At 39.8% G+C, this 17,052-nt stretch overlaps 1 protein-coding gene and 1 pseudogene across 1 annotated transcript; one reads left to right on the top strand and one right to left on the bottom strand.

The window, feature by feature from the left end:
* Positions 1 to 6,784: 6,784 nt before the first annotated feature.
* Positions 6,785 to 15,905, bottom strand: LOC124127542. Its single transcript, XM_046490940.2, has 3 exons — positions 15,869 to 15,905; positions 9,702 to 10,390; positions 6,785 to 9,271 (listed from the first exon to the last, which is right to left on the bottom strand). Exons 2-3 carry the CDS (start codon positions 10,378 to 10,380, stop codon positions 8,721 to 8,723), a joined length of 1,230 nt encoding a protein of 409 aa, XP_046346896.2. The 5' UTR covers positions 10,381 to 10,390; positions 15,869 to 15,905; the 3' UTR covers positions 6,785 to 8,720.
* LOC124127843 lies at positions 7,394 to 7,477 on the top strand (annotated as a pseudogene).
* Positions 15,906 to 17,052: the final 1,147 nt, after the last annotated feature.

Raw genomic sequence — 17,052 nt, 5'->3', positions numbered from 1 at the left:
GTTAGTTTACGAAGTTGCCGTGCTACATCCGTTAAGTTCCTGTCATAAGTTCCAGTGAAGAATTACGGTATAAACAACGTGCTTGAGCATATTGAGTCCCATATTCTGTTTAAAGGCTTCAATTCTGATCGACAAAACAATCAAAACACTGAACTCAACCCATGTCGCTTCACTCAATGTATTTGCTAATACCAAAGAGTTCGCGTTTTTTTTAGTCATAGTAGAATTGAGATAAACCTGCTGTGTTGTCAATGTAGAGCTTCGTTACCTGTAGAATTAACAGCGTCTAAATTTAACATTTGGATCCGAACACACAGCGTGAGGTATCAAATTCAATTTAGTGCGGTTAAATCTACAGGTGACGTAGCTCTACGTTGAAAACACAGTGGATTTATCTCCTATGTACAAGACATTATGTCATTATTGTCAAATCAGACTGCTGTCCAATCTTATTGACTCATATTCCGAAGTAAAAAGGTAAAGCTGACTATGTAAATAAAAGCGACAAAAAACTATTTCCATATCCATAAGAAATCTCTGCCAAAAGCATAGTTGATGTACATGTCCGACCACATGACCATCAAATTGTGATGATACAAAATGTGTTCGCGAAAAGATGGGCGTATCCTGCCCATCCGTGACTAAGAACTAATCTAGAAATACGCATCGTGCTCTACAACTAGATCAAAGAGGCGGTGATTACTTGAACATGTTCACTCATGTCTGAATATTAAAATGTGTTCATTGTATTTTCCTCTATTGCTGACTTACAACTTCGACTTATCAACCAAGCCTTGCATTTAAGTGATTACAAAAAAAGTTCGGTGTATCAGCCTCGTTGTATCAGGCATTTGAAAGCTTCTATCCAGCAGATCATACACTTTACCCTTGGATTTTTTAGACCCTTCAGAGCACGCACGTACGCACGCACAAGCTTAAACATACACTGTTAGGATTAGCACTTTGAATGGTACAGGCAAAGTGAATATAACCCTATCTAGCTGATGAGGAGATAGGAAGTCTGGCATGAGGATCGTGTCAGTGCGGTTCCCTGCTGAAGGTGTCATTGTAGATGACGGCACTTGTTTATCTGACACGAAATCGATTGTTCAAGGGATGCCGTGACAGGTGGCCGAGTTGTACTCACTTACACAAACTACTTGGAATAGCAACCAGGCTACAAGCGAATTCAAAGGTTCTTATACTGTAAGACGTTTATTTTGTTCTGTCCGATTTGATCAAACATATTTTATTGTCTATTAAACTACGGACCTATCCATTACAGTCATGGAAATGTATGGAAACGTGCACATGTAAAACAAGTTAACAGAGATGCGATGAATGGAGGTATTTACCAGCACATAATGTAATAATTAAATTGAAATTCCCATATTCTGATCAGCAGAATTGGTCACGTGTTATTGCATTCATTTCCCAATGAATGTAAAAAGTTAAGCCACGCCCACCGAGGCGGACTATTCTTATTACTGCGTAAAGTCGGGGAATCCCAATATTACAGTCGAGGGAATTCCCCTTCTGCTCATGTGTATCGTCATGAGGAGGCATTTAGCGAAATTCATGCATATTCATCGTCCAAACAACCCTTTGAGATCGAAAGCCGGAAAGGAATAAAACAGCAGACGTGCAGGCTCGCTCGACTGTTTTTCTCCGCTCGCCTCGGTTCCACAACTTTCATGTCTTCAGGTTTCATTTCTAACTGTATCTTCCCGTTCTCAGGGAATTAATGTTCGAATCTGACGGCAACTGACCATGTCATTTGAAACAGCCGCCTTCTCCCGGACATATTTGTTCCGGTTCGTTACAGTCTGACCGTTGCAGTTCTTCTCGCCTCTGGCCTTGATTGACAGGTCCAATGAACTGTGTTTTTATTCTACTCTCCGTTGATTGGCTACTGACTTTGTGGGCGTGTCAAGATATGTGAATAAATTAAACATGAACTGATTCATGTCACGCCACAGTATGTATTCCTTCACCTGTAATGTTTATCAATCTCGTCATTTTTGACTGCATTGATATAAACAACTGTTTTGGGTTAAACTATTGTATGTTTTCGTTGTCGAATTTAATTATAAACATTGACTGTGGGTTTTCTTGGTTCATTGAGGTATGAACCGATGTGCAAACGCGGATTCATACAGTTTGCACATCGGTTTTTCGATTCTTACCTCAATGAACTGAAAACAATACACAGTCAATCCTTAAATGTAAAATGTTACTGTCGCATGATGATTAAACAAATTGACCATTGTTTATATTAATTTTGTTCACGTTATATTAAAAGTGCTACATACCCCAGTGCATTTCATCCACACGTGTATTAGACAGTATTTCCACCCAAAGTCAAGATATTTCTAAACAGTATTTCTCACAATGTGAGCCACACAGTCATGTTTGTAAATAGTTTTACAAAGTTGGCTACATATATGTAAAGTTCAGCTTGAACACGATCCTGAGTCTCACAGGTAGCCAGTGCAGCTCTTCGAGGACGGGTGTAATGTGTTCACGCATTGACTTCCGTGTGATAAGTCTGGCAGCAGTGTTTTGCACACGCTGTAGTCTATCCAGATGATGTTGCTGGATACCATACAGAAGACTATTACAATAGTCAAGTCTTGATGTTACAAATGCATGGACTAGGCACTTGACTGATGCTGTGTCTACATATCTTGCTATCTGTCTGATGTTCCTGGTGTGAAAGTAAGCTGTCTTGCACATACTGCTTATATGGTTATCCAGACTGAGTGTTGAGTCAATGATCACGCCTAGATTTCGAGCACCAGAGTTTTGCTCAACCGTACAGTCCCAAATTTTCAAACCAGGAACTCGTACTTTGGACTGCATCTGTTTAGAGCTGATAATCAAGAGCTCAGTTTTGTCATCGCTAAGTTTGAGAAAGTTGCTTCTCATCCAGCATCTGATGTCATCTATGCAGCTTGAGATTGCTTTAAAGGCAGTGCTGATTGATGATGTAGTCAACGGTCTGAATCCCAAATACCTTTGTGTATCATCAGCATACAGATGGAAGCTTAGATTGTGAGATCTTGCTATATCTCCTACGGGTAGGGTGTAGATGGTGAAAAGTATTGGGCCAAGAACAGAGCCTTGAGGCACTCAAAACTTTACTTCATACTTCTTTGATCTTACTCCATTAATGCTATGTTACTTGAATATGTCAAGTCAGTGAGTATTTGCAGTTGCCTGTGATGTATCGCAGAACTTGCGAACAAAAACGTTTGAAATAGAGTGTACTACTTACCACCTTGAACTTCGTGTTGTAAATGAAAGAAATGTCGTCCTCTGCAATCTCATGTCGTGAATCTTCGTTCTCCGAACTGAGCATATGGTGTAGCTTTGCGGTAATTAGAACCAGTTTCATAACAGATAAACCATCTGCTTACTCGTATGAAATCACATAGCCAACACGACATGGCTCGATGGCATGGCTCGTCTCGCGGGCTCCCCTCACCGTTGAATGCAGAAGTTTCTTACCTGGCGGTGTTTGTGTATATAAACGCTATTATGAACAAAGGTTTCGAATCGGCATCGTAACGTTTCTTACAATCGGTCTTGGAGACACTTGCGCACTTTATTTCCAGGTTACACCTTGAGATGAAAATCTATAGCTATCACTCGTTGAAATACACACGTTGGTATAGAATCTCTTTAATGCCGTACGTATATTTCAAAACTCAGCGGGTTGTAATCAAAAAGGCTATCTAATGGGGATTTGTTTAGTGATATATATGGGTTAAATGCGGTAATGCACTAACCCCCAAATGAAAATAGTTTTCAGAAAGTTTCCAGAAAGCCGTTTAGAGTCTAATACACTTGATGTCGTTTGTATTCATTTCTAAATCATATTGTGAACATTAATCTCATATTCAATAATAAATGGTATCATGGGACAATAAACGAAATAATGAAAAACTGAACAACTTGGAAGAGAATTTCAAAAAGAGGTGACAAAAATCTCTTCAAAATGACACTTTAAGAATTACTTAAATGGACGTTGAAACAACAACGAAATCATTATATACGTTTTACTTACGTAGTGCAGTGGTTTATACGTTTAGAGTGGTAGTAGACGACTATGGCCCAAGGATATCAAAAGAACAAGTGTCGCTACAACCCCTGTATGTACCTTGCACTATAACTGCAGTTACCGGTAACTGATAGAGATAGATGCAACTGATATGGGCTCCATTGAAAACAGGGGGCACGGGTGGCCCAGTCGTCTAAGGCCCCGTGATTCGCTGTTCAGAGTTGCGTCCCTTGGGCACGCCAGAAACCTATGATTGCGGTTTCGAATCGCGGTTCGCCCCGATTATGTTTCTAGGTTTGTCAGCACAATACCTGTGCTCGTGGGTTTCGCCGAAGTGGCAAACGTCTGAGGCCTGCATCACTTCGGGCTTTCCTCCGACATTAAGCTGACACGGGGTGATATAACTGGAATACTGTTAAAAGCGGCGTTATACTCAACTCACTCACACCGTTGGAAACATTATCTTGCTCGATTACCTTGGAAGATGATGTGTAGATGACAACATGCAAGAAAACGCTGATAAATCTAATATTGTGCACTTTCGTATTCCGTCAGCCTCGCGTTCCCTTTATATTTTAAGTTGTGGTAATTTGGAAGGTGTACTTACTTAGGCCTCCTAGATTACGGTATTACAGCTGAAGCGGTAGCTCAGTCTGCCAGCAGAGCATTAGGTTTCTTGATTGCTAGGAGTTACGCAATTGGTGGTACGTTGTTTCAAGTTTTTACAAAGTTATAAAACTACACTGTCTTACCTATTATCATGTACGGTGCTGCTACATGGGGATCTAATGACGATGCTCTAATATACATCATTCAGATCCAAGGGTGTAGATGTTTCCCTGTGGTTGGGAAATGTACTCCAAATAAGGCAACAAGTGGTGACAACGACGGGGAACCACTGAATATATTGTTCAGTGGAAAACTGTGCTTGGTCCGTGGAGAAGACGGGTATATATACTCTCAAAAAGAAGAAACGCAATACGGATATTTTGGCCATAAACGCAAAATTAGCGGACCAAGAGGTGCAAAATGAAGAGGTTTAATGTGTTACAGTGTCAGTGGCAAATTTCTCGAATCAAAATGATCACAACAAGGACATGCAAACCTTTAGTCGGGAAACACGTACGATTCGGAAAAATGCTCCCAGTGCATTAACAAAAGGACCATGGAACTGCACGCACTGCACTTGCAGCAGCACTATGAACGGTATTAAAGTGCAGAGTTTTTGTTTGCCTGGTATCTGCGAACAACGTCAAGGAAGTCCCGATAAGCTGTAGCCAGGTTTTTTTAATGTAGCTCCCAGTACAAACACAAGGCTATGGGATCGGTTTCAACAGCATGGGTCAACACGTGATCGGCCAAGGTCAGGACGACCAAGAGTAACCACCCCCGCCCAAGATCGCTACATCCGACTGCGCCATCTACGACCACAGCCACCTCAACCGCATCCCAAATACCCGGACTGCGCAAAATCTATACAGCACGGATCATAAGAGCCTATTCACACAACAACCACGTTGATGTTCTCCCCTGGCCCTCCAGATCTCCAGATTTGAACCCGATAGAGCACGTGTGGGATGAATCGGATAGACGGCTACGTCGCCGTCAAGCATAACCCCAGACGTTGCAGCAGTTGGCGTTGGCGTTGCAGGCCGAGTGGGCTACCATTCGCCAGGATGTGATTCGCATACTCGTCTCTTCCATAGGCAGGAGATGGCAGATCGCTATCGATTCCAACGGGGGACATACGCGTTATTGATGATAGCTCACCTTCACCTTGGAATTGTCCTATGTACCGATAATTGAGATGACTACAATCACCAAGTGTTCTCACCAAAAGATTTTGGCTCAATACCTTGTACGGTTCCTCGTATAAATGTATTTTCCTACCTCACACAAATCTGGCTTTGCGTTTCTTTTTTTTAAGAGTATATGAATGATTTCAAATTGAGAAAGTTGTTCTCATGAACAGAAGGTAAACAGTCAGCTAAATGTATAAATTGGAAGTATAAAGTACACCAAGTTTGTGTCAAGCATAACATATATAATCAATGTAATATTTGTTTACCCAAGCTCAATGTTAAAAATGCTTTATCAAGATGGTCGTAAAAACCAGCAGACAACACTGGCAAACTAAGATCACATCGTTTGTTTTACACGCACATACGGCGCGGAAAACTATGCAACAGTTACATTGCCCGGAAGATTTAGAAGCGCCTGAACGAAATTTCGATGCGTTGTTTTCCTCATTCCGTTAGAAGCCGGGTCATATGAGAATCTTCCTGTTGATCAACGCACGTATCCCCTGTGCAATAACAGTGCCGTGCAAGACGAGGTGCATGTTATTATGTGTTGTCCGATTTATGACGATTTACCTCTTAAACTTTTTCAACATGCATAGTACATCATTTTACAGTTGACCACTTTAAGTACCATTCATAATTGGGTTGGGTTTAACGCCGCTTTTAACAGTATTCCAGTTATATCCCGGCGTGCCAGCTTAATGTGGGAGGAAAGCCCCAAGTGATGCAGTTCTCAGACGTTTACCACTTCGGTGAAACCCACAAATGTTAACGTTCAGCGCGTTGCAAACGTCGCATGATCAATGTTGTTGCTTCCTTAATGATTAAATGTGTTTAATTAAGTGTCTTTGAGCGTTAGGTTCCAAGAAAACAATATGTGTCTGCTCACAAGCTAGTCTACTTTGTAATCAGTCAATCAGTTTATTCGGTAATAAGGCCTCAGGCCCACGTACAGATATATACAATTTAGTTTCACATCAAGTGCTGCATAAATAATATGAACGGGTAAGAAGAACGAAGACAGATAGCATCTTTAACATTATTGGCTAAGTTCTCAAGACAGTTTACATCAGAAGATTTTAACATTCAAACTGGTATATCTTTACGATTATTACCAGTAATAAAGTCTAAATATGGGACATTTTTAGCGAATATCTTCATAAATAGGGCATAAATAGGGCAAACAAGAATGAAATGAATTTCAACTGCCCTTAACTGGCACAATGGACAAAACAGGAGTGTCTTAACGATGCCATCCCTCCTTCCTGTGTTATGCATAATTCCCAGTTCTCCAATACGTAAAAGGGTAAGCATTTTGATAATACATTTAATAGATACGGTTCAAGTGATAATGATGTCTTTATAATGAATACAGTTCTAATTTCGAGCATCCAGACACTTCAGAATACCATGTTTGTGCATGACAGTCCTCAGCCCTCAGTATAAACTCACTTATAACATATTCAGGGTCACCAGCACCTTGAAATCCCCACACATGTCCGAAGCCATGAGCATATAACAAATTCTTAAGATCATACTTTAAGGGATCATTTCTATAGTATGCATCGCCATGACTTTAGGTAAAACTGACAGTCTACAGAGTCTAAGTGACAATGGTAAATCGGGCAAACCACCCCTTGCACGTGCTCTCCGGAGTCATGTGCTTCATGGCTGTCACAATGTTCTGTTTGGGAGCTTGATGTTATCGTAAATCACTTACTTTCATTGCCAGACATTGGTGTATTTCCTGTAGTTGCACCCCGAAACAAAATATCCCCTACGGAATACCATATAATGGATGGGTTTCTCGGCAAGATAAGGCCAACGGATAAAATCCGATTGGGTCACATACGGATAAATATGCAAACATAAAATCCATTGTCTATCGCCTATCGAGTCAGAATTAACCATAGGGGATCTGGACAAATTGCTGGAAGAATTGTTACCATTATCCAAATAATAGTCAAAGGTACCAGCGATTAGAGTCTTACATATACGTCGCCGGGTCATTATACAAGTTTGCGCAACTTTGGAGGTACAAATTGCGAAACAGTTTAGCGAGAACACCAGCGGGATTAGTTTCCATATCAGATCGACAAGGTTCACTAAATAAAATGTTTTTTTCCTAATACAGGATATTTACTATACCAAAACATTCTCGCTTGACAACACCTATATATTGAGAGAATCAAATTAATACAAACCATCAGAATTGTTATGGAGTAGATTATTTATTTACACTCTCGTGTAATATGGCTGTCTTTAAGCTTATCTACATATCTGTAGATATTGATTAATAGTTTCTTGTTGCTCTCCGTTAGAAACATGATACAATCTATCTGTTATTTTAAGAACTCGGTGTATCAAGCCGACTGCTGACAAGAATCTTGCATCAGGAAAAGGATAAAAGTATGATACAACTAAAATCTCGAAAATGTTGAGAATTTATTAGTTAGATGACTAGTTAGATGAAGGCTTGACTCTAGAATAATGAATTAAAATTCTGATGATGGTCATTTTATTGAAATACTTGCATAACTCTTGTCGATAAGCCTTTCAATTCCAAATCCTTCACAACCCCTGTTTGGAATGAGAAGGTGCAAATTGGTCACTATGTTACATGATAAATATCTCTCATCTTAGGGGAAAATATTTTAACATACATAATGTCGTGTTATTTCGACATACATATAAACATGAAACTGTTAAAATATACGGCTATATCATATATTATGCATATATTTGATTTCACTCAAAATACAACGATTGTAAACAGATACGTACAAACTGTTTTCGTATTGGTTTCTTTGTCAAATAGAAATAACTAAAACTCAATAAGACCGACACAGACAATCTCACCACAATCCTTTATTTTTTAATTCATGTAGGTAACTGAGAAGAAGATTTGCTTTCACTACATTCATCCCAAGTCCGTAGTGCTCACCATCAAAACTCGCCATTCCATCGGTCATGTTAAAAGTATTGAAAACAGGAACTTTCCAAGATCTGAGGAAAGGATCCATGTTGTCATTGAAGAGTTTCACACTGTCATAAGACTGGGACGACACCATCGGGGACTTCATGATACCAGGGGCATGACTAGCTGCCCACATAACTTTTGGCCAAGGTCTCGTATTGTTCTCTATGTACTTGAGTGTTGGTAACAAAAACGACTTTTGGATCTCTTTATGGTTATAATGACTGTGAATTCCTACGCCAGTAAAAAGTAAAGACTTGCTATTTAGTTTCTCGGCACTTTGTTTCAACTCTGGGCCAAAAGCTGCATAGAAGTAGTACTTGAGATCCAGGTTAACTGCACCATTGCAAGCACTAAACCCATATTTCAAATTCAGTCGACAAACCTTTTCTGTGAACATGTACATTCCGCTACACATGTTTCTAATATCTGAAAGACAAAATAAGGCTTTTTGTAAATATACTTCAACATGGCAAGGCAAATATAATACTAAACATTCAATGACCAATGTTTTGCTTCTGCTATAATATCTTTCAGAATACATCTAAAGCAGTATGTGAAGCACATAGCGTTAACAACATATTCCACAAGAAGGCTTATCTTATTTATATCAGGACTTCTACGGTTTTCTCAAAGTAATAAACAAGTCATATTAAACAGACAAACAAACACACATCCACGTCTGTGTTGATATTACTATAAATGTATGTCTATTAGAGTGTTTCCTTCTATTTTGACATTGACATAACTGTGCATATTTATTATATGCACTTCTATTACAAAACTGTTCTTCGTTCATTCGTTTAGATTCAGCAGGAAATATTCTATTAGCTGAACGCATTGAACCATTTGAACTTACTCTGTGGTACATTATCCCTCATAGCTCCATCTTTCATATTCCCTGTAACAACAAGCAGCATAGCCGTGTACACATGACGAACCAGAGAATCCCCAACAAACAGAATCGTGCTACCATTGAGGATGCTACAAGCTTCTTGGGGGCTGTGTTCCTTGTAGACGTATTTCGTGTCTGATGGTATCCAGGTGGAATATTCAGCATGTTTCTGGTTCCTCATATCATAACAATCAGGACACACGCATTCCTCCACAGACTTCAAAGCACATTTGTTGTTGAAGCAGCAAGGTGTTGTTCCTTTCGGATCACACAAGGCCCTTATCCACTCAGCAGCTTTAGATTTGATGTGGGTAACATTTCCACAGAGACCGTCGGTCCTTTGATAATTCGTAGGGAAACGGTATCGGGCATTTGCGTCAGAAAGAAAGTTCGATATTTGTTCGTCTTCCGTTTTCGTCAGTGGTCGTATTTTCCAGTGCCCTGTCAATAAATGCGACAGGATGCTTGAGTGCTGATTGAATGGTGGGATGCTTTTAGATGAAGGATTATTCGATGTTTTGAGTGCTAGATTATACTGTTCGTTGTTCAATGTTGTTGCTGGCGAGGTGTACATGTATTTAACAAGAACCACACACCATGTTATCAATAACATCATTGCCAACATCTTCTTGCATGAAGCCATGGTGCCAACTCTGAAACAAACAATAAATTATACATGTTATACATGGGAAATTACATTGAACAAATACCGGATATTATAATAGTACTAGGGATTACATCACCATTATCAATAATCCAGTGTTTAACATTTATTGTTCACAGAAAAGATAAGAATAATGATGTTATTTAATATTTTGTACATTTATGTAGGATCTGCTTCGCATTTTCGGTCTGTCTGCAACACACGTACACTGTAAACTAAGAGCAGTCTTGATTAGTATGTTTTCCTGAGATGAGTATGAGTAAGATCCTTGCCTTTTTCATTGTTTAGATTCTGTTACATTTCAGAGTGAGTGAGTGAATATGGTTTTACGCCGCTTTTAGCAATATTCCAGCAATATCACGGCGGGGGACACCAGAAATGGGCACACATTTGTTGGTATTGTTTTTGATAAACTAAATCACAACGTACGTGTACATCATTATATCAAATACGAATCCCAATGGGGATTTGAGGTTAGAACAGATCGACAGTAGCTTGCCGTAAGGGGCCAATCAAAATATCGGGTGGTTGATTGCGTACCACCCGTAATCTCCAATGCAGTGCATTTTCCTATTAACAACCAATGGTTTGTTGGCCCCGAGACGAATATTTATAGGCTGTCATGAAAGGGCTGAAACACTGCCGACTGCGTCGTTTAACAAGAAACAACCTTTCCGTAATTAAAACCCCCAATAGTGATCAATTCTGGTTTTTGTTTGGATAATCCGAAAACATCTGCAATTTTTTGGAATTCTCAAAACGCAGTGGGACTCAGACACGCTAACTCTAGCCTACAAGTAGGTTGGAGATAGACAATACATTAGCTGACATGCGACAGGGCAATAGTAGGATTTATTGCCTGGTTCACTTGAACAAACATGTTCAGCTCACCAATGTCATTACGGATCTGACACGTCTCGGTGCCTTTGTTTGCCAAGATCACATCAATGCCTTTCCCACCACCCTTTTGTGACATGTGTAAACAAACAATTACAGTTAGGTAATGAGTTGGCTGGGATTAAGTTAATCTTTATGCATGTGAGGCGTCTGTGCTTTTGAGCTTCATTGATTTGCCCGTGGTTGAATACTGTGTAGAGCAACATGTTCTATTTTACTATTTATATATATATATTAGGTGAAAAAGTAATACATTATCTGTCTGTCTGAAAATACAAATTCACATTCAAATAACTGTTGCTAATAAACAATCAAACAGATTGTGAACGCACCCGAGACAAAAAGAAATGAGTATGAAGGAGGTCGGTCATCCATAATATGATAGATTCGTTTCTCTTGTTAACAGTAACCTAGCTAATTCCAAAAGGTCAACGCCATAGAATAATTAGTCTCGAATATCTGCCAAGACAGATTCAGTGGAGCCTAAAAGGCAAAATAGTGATGACAATTATATGAATGAATCACTGAAAATCAATGATGATGCCAGGTGTTTCCGTAATGGGTAACAATATCCTGCTCTGCCCTACCGGTAGCACCCGCCACTCACTGACTGACTGACTGACTGACTGACTGACTGACTGACTGACTGACTGACTGACTGACTGACTGACTGACTGACTGACTGACTGACTGACTGACTGACTGACTGACTGACTGACTGACTGACTGACTGACTGACTGACTGACTGACTGACTGACTGACTGACTGACTGACTGACTGACTGACTGACTGACTGACTGACTGACTGACTGACTGACTGACTGACTGACTGACTGACTGACTGACTGACTGACTGACTGACTGACTGACTGACTGACTGACTGACTGACTGACTGACTGACTGACTGACTGACTGACTGACTGACTGACTGACTGACTGACTGACTGACTGACTGACTGACTGACTGACTGACTGACTGACTGACTGACTGACTGACTGACTGACTGACTGACTGACTGACTGACTGACTGACTGACTGACTGACTGACTGACTGACTGACTGACTGACTGACTGACTGACTGACTGACTGACTGACTGACTGACTGACTGACTGACTGACTGACTGACTGACTGACTGACTGACTGACTGACTGACTGACTGACTGACTGACTGACTGACTGACTGACTGACTGACTGACTGACTGACTGACTGACTGACTGACTGACTGACTGACTGACTGACTGACTGACTGACTGACTGACTGACTGACTGACTGACTGACTGACTGACTGACTGACTGACTGACTGACTGACTGACTGACTGACTGACTGACTGACTGACTGACTGACTGACTGACTGACTGACTGACTGACTGACTGACTGACTGACTGACTGACTGACTGACTGACTGACTGACTGACTGACTGACTGACTGACTGACTGACTGACTGACTGACTGACTGACTGACTGACTGACTGACTGACTGACTGACTGACTGACTGACTGACTGACTGACTGACTGACTGACTGACTGACTGACTGACTGACTGACTGACTGACTGACTGACTGACTGACTGACTGACTGACTGACTGACTGACTGACTGACTGACTGACTGACTGACTGACTGACTGACTGACTGACTGACTGACTGACTGACTGACTGACTGACTGACTGACTGACTGACTGACTGACTGACTGACTGACTGACTGACTGACTGACTGACTGACTGACTGACTGACTGACTGACTGACTGACTGACTGACTGACTGACTGACTGACTGACTGACTGACTGACTGACTGACTGACTGACTGACTGACTGACTGACTGACTGACATTTGAGATTTTACGTGCGCTTTGCAAGCGTTTGTCGCACACGGGTCCGTCAGGCCATTTAATGTGTTTCCGAAGGGGGGAAAAGGAAGTGGTGGTGCAACCCAGGAGGGGGGTTTAAGGGTTGCTTATATAGTAATTCTGAGATTTTGAGATTTGGAATGAATGCCAAGAGTGGGTAGGGGCAAACTAAGGGAGCTGTGTGTGCTGGGTGGTTTGTTAGTTTATGTGATTTTGGTTTTATTAGTTTATTTTGGGTTTAAATGCGACTTATTAGTCCTGTTTTAATTAAGTATATGCCTAAGGCTTTGAATTTTTCTAATTTATTTTGTGGATTTAGGATTGATTCTAGAGTAAGTGCAATATTAAGATACCAGCCACTCACCAAACTTTCATTAAGTAACTGAATGCGAGGAAGGAGGTGTGAAAACCCCAGGTCGTCGTATGGGATAACACGGCGGATCATGTTGACAAGCGACGTGTCATATTTGGTGAATTCCTTTCAATGTGTATCATTATATTTCTCTGACTTAACCAGGCCTTTACTCTACAGTACCTAAACAATTGAGAAATGCGAACGTCATTAGCTGGAGCAGATGGTATATTGCACGATTAAAAGGGGCAATTTACGATGTTTACAGATCTCATTTCATGGTTCACTCAAAGAACCTAAAGGTGTAGAATAAAATTGACTGACAATCCTATGTAGGTGAAACATCACGCCCCTCAAACACCACAATCAAAGAACACAAAACCTCAACCATCAAATCAGACAGTAAATCAGCCATCTCGGACCGTATCACCAACTGCCCCAATCACAACATCAATTAGAAAATGAATGTCCATATCCCATCCAACAACCCCTGCGAGTTCACTAAAACTAACAGAAGCAGTCCAGATTCGCCGCCATTAGCCATCAATCAACAGAGATCAAGGCATTTCATTCCCATCCACCTCCCATGTTGGTACTGTTTATCCTCCACCGACTATATTTATTCTGTACCGTGCTCATTATTCAGTCAACCTTGGCAACGGTAGAAGGATCTGTAAACGTTGCTATTACAGTAAAATAAAGAAGGTGTGGTCCACAAATAGAAATCCCTGAAGATTTCCCAACTGCAAAGTATTAAACATTCACTACAAATTTACTCTGGCAGGCTATATTCATTCCCCATACCGCGATATAACTGGAATACTGTTAAAAGCGGTGTTAAACCAAAGTCACTCATTTCCCACATAAAACACCTCCTGAGAACGTTTTGTATGGTAACATCCGACAGTTGTGGATATTATTATATTAAGAACATATTCAATCTTCTTTTATTGGCATTTTCTTGGCTCTTCTTAAGGCCAAAAGTATTCGTACATTGTTTTTGGTTTAAAAAGATATAGTTGGGTCATTATTACAAATAATAGTTCCTTAGAAATATCACCACACAACTTTTTATGACATGTTCACAAGTAAATATCCCATACTTTCTAATTTGCTTTGTTTTCTACATGTATTATATTTTGACTGAAATGAGCAAGATCAAGAGAATCAAAGGTGCAGGGTTTATTTGACACAATGTGGTCAATGTGCCCTAGGGGTCTTCGCACGTTTCCTGCACATAAGAATAAGATTGCTCAATCTAAAAACAATAGGGGATTAAGAGTGATATCTCAAAAAGTATCTTTCTATTTCTGGTATGTTGCATTTGTTTTTGTTTTTTAAAATGTATTATCACCATATATTGAATTTCTGCACCCTGTATCTCTCTATTTCATGTATTTTACATGTTACAATATGTTCTTTGGTTTATTTCTTCTGAGGACGTAGATTGGTGTTCTTCACTGAAGATTGATTTTCAACTGTGATAACTTGAAAACTTATGTCTGATTCAGCAAATGTTTTCATTTTTTATATTTACTGCTAGTGCTGATGTAACTTTCTGATCACAAAATATAAAACAAGCTCACTTTGTCAGCGTAAGCACCTATCCAGTGAACCATGTGCTAAACAATGATATTTAGCGATGGACAGTATTTTCAAGTGAAAGATAATTTAACGATATTTCTAAACAGAAAGTTTCTAGACAATAAAAGTAATAAAAAATGTTCTCACGATGTGGGCCTCACAGCCACATTACGTAATTGTATTATTAAGGTGACTTTACAGAGACACGTGTTAAAATGTCTTCATTTTTCGGGAATGTATTATGTCATGAATCGTCACCCAAAATAAAGTCGCTTGGAGCGGAATCAAACATTAATCCAACACAAACCAATGCTACCAGACGTTAATGTACATGTTTGGCATTTAGTAATTCGTTCTAATTTGTTTACATATATTTTTCAAGGTATTTATTTTGCATTGTTTGGGACTCATACCAAGGAGCCAAAGATGTACATGGATTAATGATGTTATTCACTAACGCGTAATGAAAACATTAAAACTTGTCTTAAACTTTCCAGGATCTATTTCCAAAAAGCCATTACATCTTATACATTTAATGCCATTTGCATTCATTTTGAAAGTATATTCATAACATTCATCTTATCAATAATTAATGTTTGTCATATGACAATAAATGAAATAATAAGGAAATAAAATTCTCTGTAGAGAATTTCTAACACATATGTGATAAAGAGATGAACAAAATCTCTGAAATATGGCACTTCATAAAATACTGAAAGAAACGTTAAAACAATTACGAAATCAATCACGAAATGTAAGCCTTACTTACGATCGCTACAGTGGTCTGATTGTTGACGACAATGGCTGAGGGACCTTTCAACGAGCTGGTCGGTAGAATCCCTATATATAACATACACGGTAACTGCGGTTACCTGGAACTGATAGCTGTCAGAGATAAATACAACCGCTATATTCTGTCATTGATTAGGATACTTTCCCTGGGTCAATTTTTGTGGGGGCATTTGCCTAAGGGCAGTATTCCGGGGGGCAGATGCCCTGATACTCCTCACTACAACCGGTCTATCCTGCCATTACGTCTCAGGGTGATAGTAATGAGGAATATAACACATTCTTAAAGTACCCAGCTGCAGGTTCATGTATTATTCTTATTTTTTATCAAACTTCCATTGACGATGACGCAATTGTTATGCTTGAGGACAATATACTATTTACAAACCACACACAATGATAGCTATCAGCATGACATGCAAATCTGAAATCTTGCGATAGTGTTTATTTATCGAAAGTATTGATTGCCTGACAAACCATTTAATTATTCAATAACCATTCATTCTGATCGTGTGTATTTACGTTCGTTTCCAATTAATTTACGTGAAACTCGGGGCATACATTGACGGCGCTTGTATATGCTTGTATATAGACGTTTTGATATTAAAATTCCCCTGAACAATTTATACATAGACCCATCGTTATGAACGAGAGGGAATATGTCCCCAGTTATACCAAAGGAAATGAGCCTATTTTACGTGTATATTATGTACATTTAGTGTGTCACTCACTCACTCTGCGACATATCAACACATGGGAGAGGGGGGGGGGGGGGGGGGGGGGGGGGGTTGATATCAGCATTGTTTTATACTGCTTGGCTGGTAGTGCGGCACGAAAATACATTGTATTCGGCATGGTAGTGTCAGGCCAAATTATGTGGGACTGCTGAATTCAATTATGAAATGTTTCCTTTATATGTAAGATACTGGGTGTACCACACATGACATTTATGTCATCTTGGACATATAATAACGCCTGTTAGCATTCCAAAGTCATCCTCTCATATAGTGTACGTTGTATCAAAGGTTAATCAACAATATCAAGAGCAGCAGCTTAAATTGGTGAAAAACCCAGACACAAAGCCATTATCAAGCACAAAGATGTGTGATGGATCGTAAAAACCCTGAAGAGCTTAGGGACGTACTCTGTGGCATTAGTAAACCT

The sequence above is a fragment of the Haliotis rufescens genome, unplaced genomic scaffold (genome assembly GCF_023055435.1).
Source record: "Haliotis rufescens isolate VD_foot unplaced genomic scaffold, xgHalRufe1.0.p SCAF_5, whole genome shotgun sequence".
NCBI lineage: Eukaryota > Metazoa > Mollusca > Gastropoda > Lepetellida > Haliotidae > Haliotis > Haliotis rufescens.
The sequence above is the reverse complement of the archived record's forward strand: the minus strand, read 5'-3'. Positions and strand labels throughout refer to the sequence as shown.

Excerpts from the sequence above, each read along its gene's own strand:
- LOC124127542 (XM_046490940.2), bottom strand. The coding sequence starts at position 10,380 with ATGGCTTCATGCAAGAAGATGTTGGCAATGATGTTATTGATAACATGG. Across the intron at positions 9,272-9,701 it reads GAGGGATAATGTACCACAGA|ATATTAGAAACATGTGTAGC; the intron begins GTAAGTTCAAAT and ends TTTGTCTTTCAG.